This window comes from Esox lucius, chromosome 14, assembly GCF_011004845.1.
Source record: "Esox lucius isolate fEsoLuc1 chromosome 14, fEsoLuc1.pri, whole genome shotgun sequence".
Taxonomy (NCBI): Eukaryota; Metazoa; Chordata; class Actinopteri; order Esociformes; family Esocidae; genus Esox; species Esox lucius.
The window spans coordinates 17,800,028-17,822,500 of NC_047582.1; the positions used below are offsets into that span (position 1 = coordinate 17,800,028).

At 41.2% G+C, this 22,473-nt stretch overlaps 1 protein-coding gene across 1 annotated transcript in view; it reads right to left on the reverse strand.

The window, feature by feature from the left end:
- pappaa (pregnancy-associated plasma protein A, pappalysin 1a) overlaps positions 1–22,473 on the reverse strand; it is a 174,742-nt gene that overhangs the window by 115,571 nt on the left and 36,698 nt on the right. Inside the window, exons 6-7 of the mRNA XM_010877932.4 lie at positions 22,259–22,380; positions 2–503 (exon numbers count right to left, since the gene is read on the reverse strand). Of these exons, the coding sequence (XP_010876234.3) occupies positions 2–503; positions 22,259–22,380 (624 nt within the window). The remainder of the gene's footprint in view (position 1; positions 504–22,258; positions 22,381–22,473) is intronic.

Genomic DNA, 22,473 nt, shown 5'->3' on the forward strand with positions numbered 1-22,473 from the left:
CCTGTCGGTGTAACGCCTGATAGGGTCATTCAACAGCACTCCGCGGGGGGCTTGGGAGAAAGGTGGCCGGCGCAGCAATCGGTGGAGGAGTGGCTGACAGTGGCGACACAGCGGGCAGTCAGGCTTAGATGCCAGCAGGGTGGCATCAATCTCCAGGTGCTGCTCCATGGTGAAGAACTGCACGCCGTACACCTCATCCTCCACATCCAGCTTCAGTGTCAACGGTGTATCACAGAAAACGTTACTAGGCCCTAAAGAAACGTTGTTTCCGCTGACGGTCAAGAGCAGGATGTTGTGGATCACGGGAAGGGCTGTCTCCTCAGGGCTGAAGAAAGTGACCCACACAGTGAGGGAGTCAGGCACAAGTGGGTGGGGGAACTCCAGCTGGAGCATACAACCCTGCAAGGGGCATTCGGAAAGTCCCACGGCCCCCTGCTCAATGCCGGCGTTGGGGCTCCAGGTGCGCACGCTGGGCTCACAGGCCTGCTCCACGTCTGGAGGTCCTATGGGTCAAAACGAGAGTGGTACTGCACATTAGACATAACTAGGGACAGACATTTGGTTTGCTTTAATTCTACCTGCATTTAGGTCATGAGTCCTCAAAAAGCGGATTGCACCATCTCCCACCAAAATTAATTGCCATGCATGCATACCATTATATAATTATGATGTTATTCCAGAAGGAATTCCAGAAATTCAACCATCATTTGACTTTAAATTATAAATATTCTCATTATGTTATGCTAAGACCCTAATCAAGGCCTTTACCCGATTATCTAAACTGCATTTGCCTAGGCTTGTTTATTGCATATTAACAAAATGCATTTTAACTAAGAAAATGTAGCCTGTTTTAACATCATTTTCTATATATAATTCAGAGCTTCAGATAGAAGCATAAAGAATAATTCTGATAGAATCCAGATATAATAAGAAAACAAATTCTGAAAATATTTCAAAATGTATTTGTTGTCAGTAACATTTGGTTTTGATGGGCATTATATATAAGAAAATATAGAAGGGAAAATATCATTGTTGTTAGCTATAACAATAAATGTAAGAATTGAAATGAAGAGGTAATAGCAATTACACAGTGTGAAGAAAAATAGTATGACCATTTGCATTGATAAAAATCTAAATCATAAAAAACTAGTAACCTAGCTAAGAAGATTTTAATCTTCTCTTTCCATGTTTAGCCATCAGAGAAAGTTGTGATGGCATCTATGATAGCCATCATTTCCCTTTTAGGCTTTTAGGGATGTGGTCTGTACAGTGCCTGATGTAAATATACAGAGGGGAGAACAAGTTTTTAATACAATGCCGATTTTGCAGATTTTCCCACTTACAAAGCATGTAGAAGTATGTAATTTTTATCATAGGTACTCTTCAACTGTGAGTGACGGAATCTAAAACAAAAACCCAGAAAATCACATTGTATGTATTTGTAAGTAATAAATTTGCATTTTATTGCATGACAAGTATTTCATACATCAGAAAAGCAGAACTTAATATTTGGTACAGAAACCTTTGTTTGCAATTACAGAGATCATACATTTCCTGTAGTTCTTGACCAGGTTTGCACACACTGCAGCAGGGATGTTGGCCCACTCCTCCATACAGACTTTCTCCAGATCCTTCAGGTTTCAGGGCTGTCGCTGGGCAATACAGACTTTCAGCTACCTCCAAAGATTTTCTATTGGGTTCAGGTTTGGAGACTGGCTAGGCCACTCCAGGACCTTGAGATGCTTCTTACGGAGCCACTCCTTAATTGCCCTGGCTGTGTGTTTCGGGACGTTGTCATGCTGGAAGACCTAGCCACGACCCATCTTCAATGCTCTTACTGAGGGAAGGAGGTTGTTGGCCAAGATCTCGCGATACATGGTCCCATCCATCCTCCCCTCAATACGGTTCAGTCGTCCTGTCCCCTTTGCAGAAAAGCATCCCCAAAGAATGATGTTTCCACCTCCATGCTTCACGGTTGGGATGGTGTTCTTGGGGTTGTACTCATCCTTCTTCTTCCTCCAAACACGGCGAGTGGAGTTTAGACCAAAAAGCTCTACTTTTGTCTCATCAGACCACATGACCTTCTCCCATTCCTCCTCTGGATGATCTAGATGGTCATTGGCAAACTTCAGACGGGCCTGGACATGTGCTGGCTTGAGCAGGGGGACATTGCGTGCACTGCAAGATTTTAATCCATGCCGGCGTAGTGTGTTACTAATGGTTTTCTTTGAGACTGTGGTCCCAGCTCTCTTCAGGTCATTGACCAGGTCCTGCCGTGTAGTTCTGGGCTGATCCCTCACCTTCCTCATGATCATTGATGCCCCACGAGGCGAGATCTTGCATGGAGTCCCAGACCGAGGGAGATTGACGTCATTTGGAACTTCTTCCATTTTCTAATAATTGTGCCAACAGTGGTTGCCTTCTCACCATACCCACAGTGAAGCATGGTGGTGGCAGCATCATGCTTTGGGGCTGTTTTTCTTCACCTGGATCCGGGCCTTAGTCAGGGTGTAGGGAATTATGAACAATTCAAAATATCAGGCAATTTTGACACAAAACCTTCAGGCGTCCAATAGAAAGCTGAAGATAAAGAGGAAGTTCAGCTTTCAGCATGACAATGACCGAAAGCACACATCCAAATCCACAAAAGCATGGCTTCACCAGAAGAAGATTAACATTTTGGAATGGCCCAGCTAGAGCCCAGACCTGAATCCAATTGAACATCTGTGGGATGATCTGAAGAGGGCTGTGCACATGAGATGTCCTCACAATCTGACAGATATGGAGAGCTTTTGCAAAGAAGAGTAGGCAAATATTGCCACATCAAGATGTGCCATGCTAATAGACTCCTACCCAAAAAGACTGAGTGCTGTAATAAAATCCAAAGGTGCTTCAACAAAGTATTAGTTTAAGGGTGTGCACAGGTTATTGTGAGTTTTTTTATTTTTCCCCCTCAAAGATTTCAGTTTGTTTTTTAATTGAATTGTTCAAGTTATAGGTCACATTAAACATGGAAAAAGTTCTGACATGATTTACCGTTGTCTCATTCTTTTACATCACAAGAACATGACATTTTAAAAAGGGGGTGACTTTTTATATCCACTGTAAATGGTAAGTGAACAATTAGTTCTCGTAGTCAACGTGTTGGATGCAGGAGAAAAGGGCTGTATTTAAGACCTGAGCAACTTTGACAAGGGACAAAATGTTACGCCGCGACGACTGGGTCAGAGCATCTCTGAAACAGCAAGGCTTGTGGGGTGCTGCCAGTCAACAGTTGTGAGTACCTACCGCCAGTGGTCAAAACCCCAAACCGGCGACAGGATCGATAAGTGACAGCAATGAAGGCTATCCCATCTGGTCCAAAGCAAAAGGTCACAGAAGATTTTCATGATGGAAGAATGTCACAACACACAGTGCCTCACAGACTGTGGTGTATGGAGTTACGTAGCCACAGACCACTCAGAATGCCCATGAGGACCCATGTGACCATCATCATATGCACCTACAATGGGTGCACAAGCGTCGGAACTGGACCTTGGAGAAGTGGAAGAAGGTTGCCTGGTTCAATGAGTCCTGTTATCTTTGACATCATGTGGACGGCCGTGTACCTGTGCACCATTTACTAGTGGAAGGGATGGCACCAAGATGGAAAGACAACAAGCCGGTGGAGGGAGTGTGATGCTCTGGGAAATGTTCTGCAGGGAAACCCTGGGTCCAGGCATTCATGTGGACATCAATTTGGCTCGTACCACCCACCTCAACATCGTTGCAGACCAGAAAAACCCCTTGATGGCAATGGTATTCACTGATGGCAGTGGGCTCTTCCAGCAGGATAATGCGTCCTGCCACACTGCACAAATTGTTCAGGAATGGTTTGAGGAACATGATGAAGAGTTCATGGTGTTACTCTGGCCTCCCAAATCCCCAGATCTCATTCTGAATGAGCTTCGGTGGGATGTGCTAGACGAACAAGTCCAATCCACGACGGCTCCATCTCGCAACTTACAGGATTTGAAGGATCTGCTGCTATTGTCTTGGTGCCAGATACCATGGGACACCTTCAGGGGTTTTGTAGAGTCCATGCAACTGAGTAAGGAGGATGTGTCCATTCTTTTTTGTGCCCAAGCATTTCCACTCAATGCTAATGGGCCTCTAAGTAATGGTGCGGACAAATTTGGTGATGGCAATCTCAACAGACGGGACAGAAGGGACCTGATATCTCCCTCAGCTGAACATGGCCTACGCGATATTGGATTGGACAGTGCACAACTGCTGCAGATTAGGTCAGCACATGTCCCTGCTTCATAAGTGGTGTGTATCTTACAATGTTCTCCTGAGTGTTTACCCAGATATGGGAGATATTTGGCATGTTCTACAGCGAGCAGCTTGGCAATAGCTTTTTGTCCTATGCTCTTCCCAGGTTAAACAATTCCAAAAATGCAGCCTAGGCAACTAACAGTCTTTGACTGCATTTGCTGTGTCACTAAACATGATGTTAAAGCCTGGTGATTCACCTAGCCTTATCTTACAGCCTTATTTTCCCCAAATAAAGAGAAAGTTTGTAATCTGACAGCAAGTTACTGATCCTCTCCATTGTGAATTGAGCTGGCTCTTTACTTGTCTTATCTTTATTTGAGAATGAAAGGGCTGAATCGTCTCCATATAAAAAAGCTGACAGGAGCAGGTAGATTTTATTACAGGAAGAGCTGGGGCCCTAATGCATTCCCTTGTGGCACTCAACTGATTAACCTCGCCTCAGACAATGTTATGACATGATTAATTATTGTCATTAACCATGATTGGATAATTCTGCACTCGCACTTTGCATGAATGCTGAATTTAATTGGCCGATTCTGCTGTCAGTATAGACACAGGTGGCTACGTGACATTGGACCTGCCGCAACAACTGGATTTGAACTAACTAAACTCCCTCTTGCATTCCCAGATAAGTTCTCACGAAGTAACATTCACTGTAAATAGTTCTCCTCACTCAAAGTGCATGGTGATGCTACAGTGGTGCAAGGCATAGGCAAGGTTCTGTACAGTGCCCTCCACTAAATTGGCACCCTTGCTACATATAAGCAAAATAGGCAGTGAAAAAACAATCGTTGTTGTTTATCCTCTTGGTCTAAAATATTCAAAGCATTTAAAAATGTGTTGGAGTAAAATGATTGAGAAACAGAATGTGTAATAACTGAAATAAATTTTTTTCTCAAAAGAATTTAGGGCAATCAGCTATCACCACCTACAGTGGAGAGAACAAGTATTTGATACACTGCCGATTTTGCAGGTTTTCCCACTTACAAAGCATGTAGAAGTATGTCATTTTTATCATAGCTACTCTTCAACTGTGAGTGACGGAATCAAAAAAAAAATCCAGAAAATCACATTGTATGATTTTTAAGTAATTATTTAGCATTTTATTGCATGACATAAGTATTTCACACATCAGAAAAGCAGAACCTAATATTTGGTAACAGAAACCTTTGTTTGCAAATACAGAGATCATACGTTTCCTGTAGTTCTTGACCAGGTTTGCACACACTGCAGCAGGGATTTTGGCCCACTCCTCCATACAGACCTTCTCCAGATCCTTCAGGTTTCGGGGCTATCGCTGGGCAATACGGACTTTCAGCTCCCTCCAAAGATTTTCTATTGGGTTCAGGTTTGGAGACTGGCTAGGCCACTCCAGGACCTTGAGATGCTTCTTACGGAGCCACTCCTTAATTGCCCTGGCTGTGTGTTTCGGGACGTTGTCATGCTGGAAGACCTAGCCACGACCCATCTTCAATGCTCTTACTGAGGGAAGGAGGTTGTTGGCCAAGATCTCGCGATACATGGCCCCATCCATCCTCCCCTCAATACGGTTCAGTCGTCCTGTCCCCTTTGCAGAAAAGCATCCCCAAAGAATGATGTTTCCACCTCCATGCTTCACGGTTGGGATGGTGTTCTTGGGGTTGTACTCATCCTTCTTCTTCCTCCAAACACGGCGAGTGGAGTTTAGACCAAAAAGCTCTACTTTTGTCTCATCAGACCACATGACCTTCTCCCATTCCTCCTCTGGATGATCTAGATGGTCATTGGCAAACTTCAGACGGGCCTGGACATGTGCTGGCTTGAGCAGGGGGACATTGCGTGCACTGCAAGATTTTAATCCATGCCGGCGTAGTGTGTTACTAATGGTTTTCTTTGAGACTGTGGTCCCAGCTCTCTTCAGGTCATTGACCAGGTCCTGCCGTGTAGTTCTGGGCTGATCCCTCACCTTCCTCATGATCATTGATGCCCCACGAGGCGAGATCTTGCATGGAGTCCCAGACCGAGGGAGATTGACGTCATTTGGAACTTCTTCCATTTTCTAATAATTGTGCCAACAGTGGTTGCCTTCTCACCATACCCACAGTGAAGCATGGTGGTGGCAGCATCATGCTTTGGGGCTGTTTTTCTTCACCTGGATCCGGGCCTTAGTCAGGGTGTAGGGAATTATGAACAATTCAAAATATCAGGCAATTTTGACACAAAACCTTCAGGCGTCCAATAGAAAGCTGAAGATAAAGAGGAAGTTCAGCTTTCAGCATGACAATGACCGAAAGCACACATCCAAATCCACAAAAGCATGGCTTCACCAGAAGAAGATTAACATTTTGGAATGGCCCAGCTAGAGCCCAGACCTGAATCCAATTGAACATCTGTGGGATGATCTGAAGAGGGCTGTGCACATGAGATGTCCTCACAATCTGACAGATATGGAGAGCTTTTGCAAAGAAGAGTAGGCAAATATTGCCACATCAAGATGTGCCATGCTAATAGACTCCTACCCAAAAAGACTGAGTGCTGTAATAAAATCCAAAGGTGCTTCAACAAAGTATTAGTTTAAGGGTGTGCACAGGTTATTGTGAGTTTTTTTATTTTTCCCCCTCAAAGATTTCAGTTTGTTTTTTAATTGAATTGTTCAAGTTATAGGTCACATTAAACATGGAAAAAGTTCTGACATGATTTACCGTTGTCTCATTCTTTTACATCACAAGAACATGACATTTTAAAAAGGGGGTGACTTTTTATATCCACTGTAAATGGTAAGTGAACAATTAGTTCTCGTAGTCAACGTGTTGGATGCAGGAGAAAAGGGCTGTATTTAAGACCTGAGCAACTTTGACAAGGGACAAAATGTTACGCCGCGACGACTGGGTCAGAGCATCTCTGAAACAGCAAGGCTTGTGGGGTGCTGCCAGTCAACAGTTGTGAGTACCTACCGCCAGTGGTCAAAACCCCAAACCGGCGACAGGATCGATAAGTGACAGCAATGAAGGCTATCCCATCTGGTCCAAAGCAAAAGGTCACAGAAGATTTTCATGATGGAAGAATGTCACAACACACAGTGCCTCACAGACTGTGGTGTATGGAGTTACGTAGCCACAGACCACTCAGAATGCCCATGAGGACCCATGTGACCATCATCATATGCACCTACAATGGGTGCACAAGCGTCGGAACTGGACCTTGGAGAAGTGGAAGAAGGTTGCCTGGTTCAATGAGTCCTGTTATCTTTGACATCATGTGGACGGCCGTGTACCTGTGCACCATTTACTAGTGGAAGGGATGGCACCAAGATGGAAAGACAACAAGCCGGTGGAGGGAGTGTGATGCTCTGGGAAATGTTCTGCAGGGAAACCCTGGGTCCAGGCATTCATGTGGACATCAATTTGGCTCGTACCACCCACCTCAACATCGTTGCAGACCAGAAAAACCCCTTGATGGCAATGGTATTCACTGATGGCAGTGGGCTCTTCCAGCAGGATAATGCGTCCTGCCACACTGCACAAATTGTTCAGGAATGGTTTGAGGAACATGATGAAGAGTTCATGGTGTTACTCTGGCCTCCCAAATCCCCAGATCTCATTCTGAATGAGCTTCGGTGGGATGTGCTAGACGAACAAGTCCAATCCACGACGGCTCCATCTCGCAACTTACAGGATTTGAAGGATCTGCTGCTATTGTCTTGGTGCCAGATACCATGGGACACCTTCAGGGGTTTTGTAGAGTCCATGCAACTGAGTAAGGAGGATGTGTCCATTCTTTTTTGTGCCCAAGCATTTCCACTCAATGCTAATGGGCCTCTAAGTAATGGTGCGGACAAATTTGGTGATGGCAATCTCAACAGACGGGACAGAAGGGACCTGATATCTCCCTCAGCTGAACATGGCCTACGCGATATTGGATTGGACAGTGCACAACTGCTGCAGATTAGGTCAGCACATGTCCCTGCTTCATAAGTGGTGTGTATCTTACAATGTTCTCCTGAGTGTTTACCCAGATATGGGAGATATTTGGCATGTTCTACAGCGAGCAGCTTGGCAATAGCTTTTTGTCCTATGCTCTTCCCAGGTTAAACAATTCCAAAAATGCAGCCTAGGCAACTAACAGTCTTTGACTGCATTTGCTGTGTCACTAAACATGATGTTAAAGCCTGGTGATTCACCTAGCCTTATCTTACAGCCTTATTTTCCCCAAATAAAGAGAAAGTTTGTAATCTGACAGCAAGTTACTGATCCTCTCCATTGTGAATTGAGCTGGCTCTTTACTTGTCTTATCTTTATTTGAGAATGAAAGGGCTGAATCGTCTCCATATAAAAAAGCTGACAGGAGCAGGTAGATTTTATTACAGGAAGAGCTGGGGCCCTAATGCATTCCCTTGTGGCACTCAACTGATTAACCTCGCCTCAGACAATGTTATGACATGATTAATTATTGTCATTAACCATGATTGGATAATTCTGCACTCGCACTTTGCATGAATGCTGAATTTAATTGGCCGATTCTGCTGTCAGTATAGACACAGGTGGCTACGTGACATTGGACCTGCCGCAACAACTGGATTTGAACTAACTAAACTCCCTCTTGCATTCCCAGATAAGTTCTCACGAAGTAACATTCACTGTAAATAGTTCTCCTCACTCAAAGTGCATGGTGATGCTACAGTGGTGCAAGGCATAGGCAAGGTTCTGTACAGTGCCCTCCACTAAATTGGCACCCTTGCTACATATAAGCAAAATAGGCAGTGAAAAAACAATCGTTGTTGTTTATCCTCTTGGTCTAAAATATTCAAAGCATTTAAAAATGTGTTGGAGTAAAATGATTGAGAAACAGAATGTGTAATAACTGAAATAAATTTTTTTCTCAAAAGAATTTAGGGCAATCAGCTATCACCACCTACAGTGGAGAGAACAAGTATTTGATACACTGCCGATTTTGCAGGTTTTCCCACTTACAAAGCATGTAGAAGTATGTCATTTTTATCATAGCTACTCTTCAACTGTGAGTGACGGAATCAAAAAAAAAATCCAGAAAATCACATTGTATGATTTTTAAGTAATTATTTAGCATTTTATTGCATGACATAAGTATTTCACACATCAGAAAAGCAGAACCTAATATTTGGTAACAGAAACCTTTGTTTGCAAATACAGAGATCATACGTTTCCTGTAGTTCTTGACCAGGTTTGCACACACTGCAGCAGGGATTTTGGCCCACTCCTCCATACAGACCTTCTCCAGATCCTTCAGGTTTCGGGGCTATCGCTGGGCAATACGGACTTTCAGCTCCCTCCAAAGATTTTCTATTGGGTTCAGGTCTGGAGACTGGCTAGGCCACTCCAGGACCTTGAGAGGCTTCTTACAGAGCCACTCCTTAGTTGCCCTGGCTGTGTGTTTCGGGTCATTGTCATGCTGGAAGACCCAGCCGCAACCCATCTTCAATTCTCTTACTGAGGGAAGGAGGTTGTTGGCCAAGATCTTGTGATACATGGCCCCATCCATCTTCCCCTCAATAAAATTTTTGTCTCATCAGACCACATTACCTTCTCCCATTCCTCCTCTGGATCATCCAGATGGTCATTGGCAAACTTCAGACGGGCCTGAACATGCGTTGGCTTGAGCAGGGGGAACTTGCGTGCGCTGCAAGATTTTAATCCAAGATGGCGTAGTGTGTTACTAATGGTTTTCTTTGAGACTGTGGTCCCAGCTCTCTTCAGGTCATTGACAAGGTCCTGCTGTGTAGTTCTGGGCTGATCCCTCACCATCCTCATGATCATTGATGCCCCACAAGGCGAGATCTTGCATGGAGCCCCAGACAGAGGGAGATTGACCGTCATCTTGAACTTCTTCCATTTTCTAATAATTGCGAAAACAGTTGTTGCCTTCTCACCAAGCTGCTTGCCTATTGTCCTGTAGCCCATCCCAGCCTTGTGCAGGTCTACAATTTTATGATGTCCTTACACAGCTCTCTGGTCTTGGAGAGGTTGGAGTCTGTTTGATTGTGAGTGTGTGGACAGGTGTCTTTTATACAGGTAACAAGTTCAAACAGGTGCAGTTAATACAGTTAATGAGTGAAGAACAGGAGGGCTTCTTAAAGAAAAACTAACAGGTCTGTGAGAGCCAGAATTCTTACTGGTTGGTAGGTGATCAAATACTTATGTCATGCAATAAAATATGAATTAATTATTTAAAAGTCATACAATGTGATTTTCTGGATTTTTGTTTGAGATTCCGTCTCTCACAGTTAAAGTGTACCTATTATAAAAATGACAGACCTCTACATGCTTTGTAATTAGGAAAACCTGCAAAATCGGCAGTGTATCAAATACACTGTACATATCAATCAAATCAACCAAATTTATTTTATAAAGCCCTTTTTACATCAGTAGTTGCTTTTTGCTTTTACAGACACCCAGCCTGAAACCCCAAAAAGCAAGCAACAACATAACCACAAGTTGTTTGGGAGGGTTGCCATAAAAATGGCTTTCCTGTCATCAAACCACAAACTCAATCGTTTTGCAAACATTACTGGAACTTTCCATGGAAGCAGGTTCTATGGTTAGTTGAGGCCAAAATAGAGTTTTTGGGAACAAACACCAGAGGTGGGTTTTGGTGTAGACAGAAAGATAGCTTTGCAAAAAAAAAGTACCACTGTGAAGTATGTTGATGGATCTTTGATGTTGTAGGGGTTGCTTTTCTTTCAAAGGCCATGGGCAACTAGGATACATGGTAAGATGGACTCCTTTAGTACAAGCAGATTTTAAATGACAGCCTGATTGCCTCTGCCAGGCTTATTATTATTATTTTTACTTTCAATTGTTTAACTTTAATTAAAGGTCATTTATATTTTTAATGACATTTTGAGAATAATTACATTTTTACCAATTTACTGCTTACCTTTTTATAATTAAGTTAATCACTGGACTTGAACTGCTTACATTTCAATACAAACTGGAAAAATTGGAGTGTTCTAAAAATGTTGACCGGTATTATAGGTTTCACGTGCATTTAAAATGCACTTCTGTGTTTTTCCCAATCATGGGTACATCCCATAATGAGTATTGTGTGATAAATGGATAAGATTACGGACCAGTGTATGACAAGTGTATGTAGGACGAGTATAAGATTGCCACACCCCTACTAATAACCACACAGGTCAGTTTATCAAAACATTTGATATATTAGTTATATATATAGTATACATAGCTATATTTTATAACATTTAATTTAACTACTGGGGTATATTTTGTTAAAGCCAAGTACCTACTGTGTCATAAAAGTAAAGTTCCATTACAGAAATAAGTAAAATACTGAGCAATAAAGGACAACATTTTTTACCCTTGGAGCAACTCCTTTGTGAACATTAACAAATGTAAATCCCATATTTTACAATACCTGGGAAAATAAAGAGAATGTAACAATATATGCTGCGTCATTTGTGCGCAGGGAAGAGCCGTTCTGGATTAGGGAAGTGGTCCAATTTGTAGTGCTGACGATGTTAAAAAGAAATATACACCACATGGAGAAAGTAAAACGTTAAACTATTACAAAATGAATTATTGGCCACCACATAGCATAATTTAAACGTTAAAGCCATACTATAACTCTGTGTCTGCAGTTTCATCAACGGAACATGTTTTATTAGGACATAAGATTGTAAACAACAGTGACTGGCATGAAAAGTATCTATAAAAAGTAAGAGTGTTTGTTGTGGTTGTTAAGATTGTGTGAGAAGATGTTTAAAATTGCTGGCCACATGCACATATGCAACTCCCCACCAGAGACCAGGGTTCAATTTCTAGTGTGCTCCATTTACACAAGCTGTCCCTTTCACCAACACCACACTGTTTCTGTCAGTCAATCATGAAAACAAATGTTGAAACATTGTCACCCTGTCCCTACAGTATGTTCAACCTAACCCATATACGTACATTGTGCCAATAGACTACAAGCAAAAGCATTGTTTAACAATGTTTACATTATTCCAATCATTTCAATAAGTAATACAATATTTCCTTCGACAGGGGATGCTAAAAGTAGAGAAAAATAAATAAATTAACGATGGCTCATTGCACAAATTAATGTTGTAACACAACTCTCCCAGTCAAATACGCATATGGATCAGTTATCTGACAAACAAAAAATGTTTTTTGTCATTGAAGAATCAAGGATAAATGAGCTGTTGGCTTTTCTCAGCATAGAGAACTGACTTCATTGCCAGTAAAGCAGGGAAGGCAGCAAACTAGCAGCAGACTGAGGTGCGTTCCTCCTGAGAGGGGCCCAGCACAGGGTTCTCCCTTTAACGTTGGTCAACCCAAAAAGCACTACACCAGCCATATTTGGAGTCTATAGCTACCTTGTATTATCCAGAGTGACGTACACCAACATACATCAAGATCTTTGAGAAGCCAGTGAACGGCAGACACTGTTTTCCCATTTTCCTTTTGTGAACTTCCAAACTGGCAGCAGACAAACCATGCTAACCTCATTTCTGGGCACTGCACAAAATTCCAGTGTTTAATCAAGTGAGCACAGAATTTGGTTTCCAGGCCACATTATCTCAACACATTTATTATTGTAAGTGTGTGTGTGGCCAGAGTAGAGAAAAGAAACTGAGGAACTGAGATATACAGTGGATGTACTGTAATAAGTATTTACCTCCTGGCCTTAGAAAATCTCAGTTTTACTTTCACTGCAAATTGAGATTGAAATGTGTTAATTGTTTTTGAACTATTACATGGATGAAAAATGTAACACAAATGTAACTTCATTAGATAAACATTCAATCCCCTGAGTTTAAAACACCTTTGGGAGTGATTACAGCTGTAAGTCATCCTGATTAAGTCTCTAAGAGTGTCACAATATTTGCCCAATATTAGTTAATACATACTGAGGGTCAAACCTGGCCACTCTGGAACATGAAATGTATTCTTGGTAAGCAACTCAAGTGTAGATTGAGCCTTGTGTTGTTGGTTATTCTCTTGGTGATACTGTAGATGAATTCTTCTCCCAGTGTACTGTGTCAAGGACTTTAGATACAATCTGGGGTTTTTTATCCTAAAAAAACTCCCTAGTATTTGCAAATGTTAAGAGTACACATAAAATCAAGTTTATGTTGATTTGATATTTCTTCATGAGGCATTGAACAATTTCCTAGTCTTTGTAGCTGAATCTGTATTTGAAATTCAACACTTCACACACAAAGGGACAGGACATTTGGGAGACAAAGGGATTGACATAATTCTATGTCAATTATGTAATTTGTAAACACACTTTTACTTATTAACTAATTTAGACTTCCTTAAACACTGGCTGGTGAATATTTAGGTGTTGTATATAAAATGAACGCCAACAGAATTGGAAAAGTGACACATGTTGGCTCTGTATTCCAGCAGTGTAGATTTCAGACAGTTTAGAAATTACAGCGTATTTTAGGGTACCAAAAATATTTGGACAATTGCCTTTACAGATGATCTTATCTCAACTGAAGTGACTGACTGAAAGGGAAATACATTTCAATTCCACTTTGTAACTCAACAAAATTAAATAATACAAAGTGGGTGATTATTTATCATAACCACTGCCATTGTATACTCTGAGAGTATTTAACTCTTTCTCTATGCGTTTTAATATGCCGGACACATTATGTGGTTACTGCAGGATTTCACTGACTTTTTGAGGAAACAAGTTTCAGCTACTAAAAAGAAATAGTAGTGTCAGTCGGCATTATGGACTGTCCTCCTGCACTGGAACTCCTACAATACATGTTAAAGATTGAAGATGGGGACAGGATAGAATGTCTTTAAATCTCTAAGTGAGGAAATGCAGAACGATTGCATGCAACCTTGGCAAGACCCAAGTACATTCCTCAACACTGTACAATTAGAAGTACAGTAATTGTAAGTAGTACAGATTGTATCCATAAAATGTTAACAAAAAAAAAAGTCTAAAGGTTTAAATCAACTCTTTGGTATATAAACAGTTCTGATGCATTTGACCTAGCCATCTTCCAGGCTGCTGAAAGGCCCTCAAGGTGATCAGACAATCCAGACCTGGCCTTTGAGGCTGAGGCTTTGCTTTCTCACTTGATTAGCTAATCCTATTGGGGTATTTGTCTGTCTAGAAGAGTGCTCATTCTAGGAAATGGGAAAATAGACATTGGGTGGAATTCCATCTTAATTGCAGTAGGGTTAAATGTGGAGCATTGCATCTGTGTGCCCAAGCCCTCCGGCATCATGTGTGAATGAGACGGTGTGGAGTTGTAGAGCGCTGGGAAAAGGGGACTGGAATCGTCTGGGAAATGGATAGATAAACATAGAGGGATATGTCCAGGCATGCACTTTGCTTTCTAAGAAAGGGGGCTGTGTCGTTCTCATGAGTTACACTTTCTGTAAAACACACACACACACACACACACACACACACACACACTGAAGTAAAAGTTGTCCAACCCTTTAATGGCCATTGCAACCAGTTTTCACAACTTAAATTCACCCATGACCTGATCTTTTAATTGCAATTGGAAATGAGAGGTATTCAAAAGTTAGAGGCAAATGTCAAATTAGATTCTTCTTGTTGGCGACCATTGTAGATCCCACTTGTATGACAAATGAACTCAATCATCAATTTCTCAGACTGTGAGTGTCAAAGAAATACAACACATTGAAAAAAAATAAGAAAACAATTAAGTGGGAATTTTTTGAGAGCTACCTGACCCATGTCTGTAAAGATAGATGTATTAGCCTATTAACATGTTTCACATTTTAAAAAGCAATGAATAAGTGGAAATTACTGACATTCATTGAAATGAAATTCATATTAAAATCTTTTGAATATATACTGTATAATGGATAAACTCAAAATCCACATACAACAATTATTGATTACTTTATATTCCTGTCCCAAATGTAATTTTTCTCTCTGTTCACACTGTTGTCAATTCCAACGTCAATGGAAAGTTCGCTTTTACAAAATAGCAAGATGATTTAAGGAAAGTGCTGCAAATTATTCATTCAATCCAGCCAGACTGGCAGCAGGAATAGGTGGTCACTTATTATTGTAACTAGGAAGAGTAGAATACATCAGGTGCAATTCAGTAATTTCCTTCAGCATTAGCAGTGTTTCTCTTGGGATGTCTTTATAAGTTGACAATTTGGCATGCTTTTTTTATTGCTTGCATAAACAAAACTAAAGACATATCTAACCTGCAAGGCACTTCCCCAAGGGCACTGAACTCCAGGAGCCACACACTGATTTTGTTAGTCATTCTCACAAAAATATCAGGTTAATATTACATAAATCACATTTGTTTAATTGTAGCTATAAAACAGCATTTTAATTATCTCTGCACCATGGTAAAGTATGCAGAAATGACAGAAGAATTATTTAAAGCTGCTATAATTTGATTGACTGACTGATTGACTACCCCTTGTTAAATAGCGTAGAGGTTAGAGAAATAGACTTGTGAACTATAGGTCCCGAGTTCGTATCTCCTCGCAGGCAAAGCGAAGTACGCATTATGAATTATTCCGAATAGATGAAAACTTTGCTGCCTAAAACCATTAGTATCTACATTACAGAAAGCCTGAAATCAAACAGTTTTGTGGTTATATTGCGACTGTTTCTGGTGGATTTTCAAAGTACGCATCTGTGCATGCGTTTTGGGTCAGGATAGACAAACACATTTGCAGGCTTAACATTCAATTATTGTAAGCCTTAATTGAAACAGGATACGGTTATATTGCGACTGTTTCAGGCATGGAAAAGTTCATCTTCCGTCTCGCTCTAAATTGCTAAATTCTTGTGATTATTCATAGGAGGTAAGTAGATACTAATAAGCCTATTAAAACGGCCTGGGGCAAAAGCAATACAGTTCATAGATGCTATGATGAAGGTAAACTTAATAAGAAACGTTAGTCAGTTTAACTTAATCCTCAATGGAGTCTAGCGACTGCTGAAACGTGTAATGCCATGACACAGCCTCTCATGTGGAAGACCTAAGTTTGAATCTATTGAGAGCAACGAAATTTATTATTTCTGGTAGATTCCACTATTCCCTCATCTTTTCACTTGATGAAAAAGTTAGTTATCGTCTTTATTGATCGTTACTGTATACATGTCATTCAAGAATGAAAGAAAAAAGTATGTTGTTTTGCCAAGAAAGAAAGAAATATGTTCTTAGGCCATGAAATAAAAAAGCTTTGGCAGACTCACTAGCAATTGCTCAATTTTAATGACTATTCCAGTAAATGAGTAGATACCGGTAAAGCTTATTTCTGGCTAATACGCTGTAAAAAACGGCCAGTGGCAAATGGCATACATAGACGCTATTTGTGATGGAGGTAAACTTAGTAAGAAACGTCAGTTTAACTGTATCAATGTCGTTCATGAATGGCCAATTAACTATTAAAACGGCCAGTGACAAAAGAGGATTTGTTCAGGATATACAGATGTCGGGTGTCAGTATAGACAAGAGGCTATACTGACAGCTGGCAAATGTACAGCCTTTCAAGTGGGCGACCCGGGTTCAAATCGCGAGATGGCAGCACTTTCTATTGTGGGCCGGCTGATCCAGGCTTGCATGGTTTCTTGTTTTTACATTGCTGGCTCTGGGATTCGATCTAGCAACTTTTCATTAACTGTCATCAACTGGATGTCCTGACTTTCCAAAGGCTGTTGGGCGTTGCTGTGATGAGACTATAAAGTGTGGCAGTCAACACTGGTTTCCCTTACAAAAATACATACTATGCAAACACATGCACATACACGCACTGATGGCATTGGCATTCTGCATCGTCGGGATGTCTGTTGGGCTACTAGACTGTTGTTGCTACTTTCGCAGAGACAACACACACACACACACACACGGGAAGGCAGCTGATAGCAGCCTGTGATGGATTAGCATCAGCATGTAAACAGGGGAGTTGGGAGTGGGAATCTGCTGCTTGCTAACAGGGAGCACTTCCAAGCGGGAAATCAGAGAGGACAGCGCTGTGGACAAGCCCAGACATGCCTCACACACTGTAACTTGTGTGCAAGGACCTTGCAAACAGACACACACACACGTACATGTGGAAGTGCTTACGCATGCGCATGCACACAAACGCACATACAGAGACACTGATCCAGCGCCGGTCTGATGCCCAGTCCAATGAGTCACTAGGTTCCTTATTAGCCATGTGCTGTAGGACACCTGCCAATCTGATCAGATCTCAGTGAATTCTACAGACAAGCTCATCTGACCCTGAACGACACAGTTGCATATCATGATGATTTCATTACCTCAATACAATTACTTAGACATCCATCAACAAACCAACACAGTAGGGATAATCTATACTTCATCAGTTTATTTCTTATCAGATGACCTAGGAGAGTTGGTTTCAAGACCCTTGTAGCTCTATATTTAGACTAGATTGTAACAATAATCTAGTGCAGACCAAGTCATATTGTACAAAATTTGTCTGCAGGCTTTGCCAGCAGGAATGTTCTAAATGACTTACAGTGGCTCTCAAAAGAATTATTGTGTTACAACATGAAATCAAAAATGATTAAATTGGGAGTGTTTGCAACTGCTCAACCAAAAAGTCCAAGGGGTCAAAGTGCATAAAAATCTATTACAAATACATAACAGAAAATAATTGATTGTGTAAGTAGTCAATATTTGGCGGAGGCAGCTTTGGGAGCAATACAATCTATGAGTTATTTGGATAAATCTTTACTAGGTTTGTAAATGTAGACTATTGTTTGCAAAATTGCTCAAGGTCTGTCAAGTTGGAGAAGTTGGGGACCTTTGGAGAACAATAATTTTCCTCTTTCTCAAGCATATTCTAAATTGAATTGTGGTCCAGGCTTTGAATTTGACCCTTTTGTTTTTATGCCAATCAAGTGTGGCTGTGTATTTGTGGGGTCATTGTCCTGTCCCTTCCCCCGAAGTCCCAGGTCTGTTGCAGACTTCAGCAGAGTGTCCTCCATGAATTCTCTGTACTTGCTGCATCCATTTTGAAATCTATCTTCACATTCTTCCAGGCCCTGATGCAAAGAAGCATCCCAATGTTTAGCATGCTGCCACCACCATGCTACACAGTAGAGTTGAGTATGTTCTAAGTATGATATCCGCTGTCAACCTTAAGCCAAACATATCGCATAGTGATGAGGCCAAAAAGCTACATTTTGGTCTCATCCTACATGCTGTCTGGCAAAATCTAGCAGAGATTTCATCTGAGCGGTTTTCTTATTTCTTATATGGGTTTATTATTGCCACTTTTGTGAAGCACCCGGGCATATTGCCGCCGTAAGCACAGTGTCTCCTGGCCTATGGCAGCTAAGAGCCATGATTACCCCTTTCACACAGAGCCTAAAATGGCAATTTCACATTGCCCTGAATAATTTTGTGTCGTTTTTAGATGTGAAAGGTATACAAAGGGAAAACCATCTGCAAACCCGATACATCGCTTTCCCGCAACGAAGGTAGTCTACTTTACTATTTTATTTATTTTGGCCTTAGATTTGTGTGAATGCGCTTTTGGGTGTGACTTTATGGGTCCCGACATAGGGCACTTGCTTAATTGGGTAAATCAATAGCAACATTTTGGACTTTTTGTATAGCCTGTTCACTAGTCTTTTTTTTTCAAGTTAGAAAACTGCATATTGGCCAGAAATAACCAAAACAGTCAACATAAAAACAAAGCCTGGTCCTCGTCTTGCATCTCGGCAGAAAACGTGACGCTGGAAGGTGATGTCTATCTGGCACATCCTTTCACGTCATTCACACTTCTCTCTGAAATCCTGTCTACCACAATACAGCTCTGGAAAGAATTAAGAGATCACTGCAAAATTATCGGTTTCTCTGGTTTTACTATTCATAGGTATGTGTTTTATTAAAATGATTTTTTTTGTTTTATTCTATGAACTACTGACAACATTACTCCCAAATCCCAAATAAAAAAATTGTCATTTAGAGTATTTATTTGTAGAAAACAACAATTGATAAAAATAACCCCAAAAAGATGCATTGTTTTCAGACATCAAATAATGCAAAGAAAACAAATTCATATTCATTTTTCAACAACGATATACTAATCTTTTAACTTAGGAAGAGTTCAGAAATCAGTACTTGGCAGAATAACCCAGATTTTTAATCACAGCTTTCACGCATCTTGGCATGCTCTCCACCAGTCTGTCACATTGCTTTTGGGTGACTTAATGCCACTCCTGGCACAAATATTCAAGTAGCTAGGCTTTGTTTGATGGCTTGTGACCATCTATCTTCCTCTTGATCAAATTCCAGAGGTTTTCAATTGGGTTCAGGTCTGGAGACTGGGCTGGCCATGACAGGGTCTTGATCTGGTGGTCCTCCATCCACACCTTGATTGACCTGGCTATGTGGCATGGAGCACTGTCCTGCTGGAAAAAACTATTCTCAGAGTCAGGGAACACTGTCAGAAGGAAGCAGGTGTTCTTCCAGGATCTTGTACTTGGCTTGATTAAGACATCCTCCACCAAATTTCACAGTGGGCATGAGACTCTCCAGGTCTCCGTCTAACCAGGTGTTGGACAAACCTGAAAATTTGACTCGTCAGGGAAGATGAACTTACTCCATTCCTCTACAGTCCAATCCTTATGGTCTTTTGCAAACTTCAGCCTGGCTCTTCTTTGATTCTCATTGATGAAGGGCTTTTTTCTAGCTTTGTATGACTTCAGCCCTGCCCCTAGGGGCATTTTCAAACCGTCCTCGCCATGCACCCCAGCTACTGTTTGCCATTCTTTTTGTAGATCACTTGATGTCATCCTACGGTTGTTGAGTGACATGCGAATGAGTTGACGTTATCTTCGCCAATGGACAGTCGTTTTCAGTCTGTAGCTTTGTTGTCCCCAATGTATGTTGCTTGACCTTGTTCTTATGAATCTCCATCTTTGAAATTTTCAGGATGGAAGCAACCTGACCCTCACTGTATCCCTCTGCCAGTAAACCCTTCTTTTTCTCACTCAAAGCTTTTCTTTTCAACATGCTGAATATATTTTTTTTTTAATTCAAATTACCTTTGAGGTACTACTTGCACTGTTTTTGCCATCCAGCTGGTCCTATTGCAAGAGGATAGTGATGACCACAGCAGTGGTTTTTATACATTTTCTCGTTAAATTCGATTTGGTTCAGGTAATCACCTAATCAGTACCTTATTAAGTAAAATGAGGTGTGCCTCTGTTGGAATTTAACAGACACTGGAATGGAATGGCAGCCATACACGTAGAAATGCTGATTTAAGAAAAGTTTGGAGTGGTCTCTCCATTTTTTACAGAGCTGTATGTGTGTACATTGCCCACATGACCAACATTGCGGTAAACATTTCCACGCACAAATGACAATCAAATAAAACAATGGCAATTTGTTCCCTGAATAAATACTGAAACAATCACACATTCTCCATGTGAAAGGAGTATGTGTATGCGTGTCACAATAATGGAAAATTTACACTAATACACACACTGAACAATGCTTAGTCCTGCAGCTGTCAAATCCAGCTAAAGGTCAGAGGTCTACCGTGAACACATTTATTAATCTGACACCTGTCTGCTCCTGCTATTTTTTATAACATGTTTGCACGTTCCTGCTGAATTTATAATCTTATACACTATGACTATACCTTACCTTCATTTGCTTAATTAGCATTAATTAACCCTAAGCGAGTATCTCTTGAACTGTTCAAGGTAGACAGACTAAACCAATTTTGTTTCACACGCTTAGGCTATCCCTACTACTTGGTCTCTCTAGCTTTACCAGTTTAAGAGGTGCTGTTTTAAGGTTCATTATTACTAATTACGCAAAATACAAATGATTGACAAAAACAGAGATTTTCCCTAAGGCTGAAAAAGTGTTTTTGACAACCTGGCTCACTCGGATGACAGATGTTTTCCTGACAGGTGACAGAGATTGTTCTGACTCTGATGGAAGTCCTAAAATGGACACCATACTAGAGGAATGGGCAGTCTTAGGCATATGCCACACATACTGTTTCATGATTTGGCTACACAACCTCCCCCATTGTAGCTGGATCACTCTTACGTTTTCTTGCAAATTACAGATGTGCTTGCAGATGGTACTATTTGAGTAACGGCTTGTTTCTTGCCAGCCTCCCATACAGGCCAGTGCTATGCATAGCTTTTGATACGGTTGACTGTTGCAATATAAAAGCCAATTAACACTGTGAACTTTAGAGTGATTGTTGTTTTCTTGGCAGTGTCTAGGTGGTGAGACACAGCATTGACTTCCTAACTTATAGGTTATCATATATAGTAAGTTTATTTCCATGGGAAGACTAATCCACAGGCCATATAATTAAGATCACACAAAGGCACATTTGATCTTGCACTTCCCTTACAAGAAGAAAATATGAACAAGAACAAGGCACCTGAAAAAAACTGAAAGAGCAACAAAGATTTGCTTTTATAGACATAACACATACAAATTGAAAAGAGAGACGTTCTAAATAATTTGCGTGACAAAACAAAAATGAATCCCAACATGTTCTGTTTGACCTCCCTCTCCAGCATGTAGCACAGAAAATGCAGACCGGTCGGCAATGATCTCTGTTAGGTCCCACAAATCCCGTGGCATGTCTGTGATAATGCATCTCTCTAGTCAGAGGTGCACAGCTGTGCAGACTATTTATAAAGGCCAAATTCCACCTCCCTAATGCCGACCCCTCTACATTTGTTCAGAAAATCTACTCTAAGAGCCGGAAGAGGAGAAAGGAGAAAGAGAGACGCTTTTCCATCCCACTATGCTTTTTACTGCGAGCTCATGTTTGGAGTTTCTGGAATAGTGGGGTATAGTGAGATTTGAGTTTTCCTGATGTGGTGAATATGAAATATTAGTGGAAGAGTGTATTGATAGTCAGTCGATCGGTCAGATCCTAACCCTACACAACCAAGAAAAGAAAAAAATTACCTTCAGCCTCGCGGGGGCTCCAGTGTCCTGAGGGGGCGCATGGTCTGGGAGATGAGGAGTTAGAAGCGTACTGCAGCAGCACCCTGCCCTCTGTGCATTTATCACACACTGATCCCAATTCTCTAGGAAACCAACAGACAGGCACAGCAACCAACTTAGATACAGTTTATATGAAAACACACTCACTTAGATGCAATCTTATTGACCAGGATAGG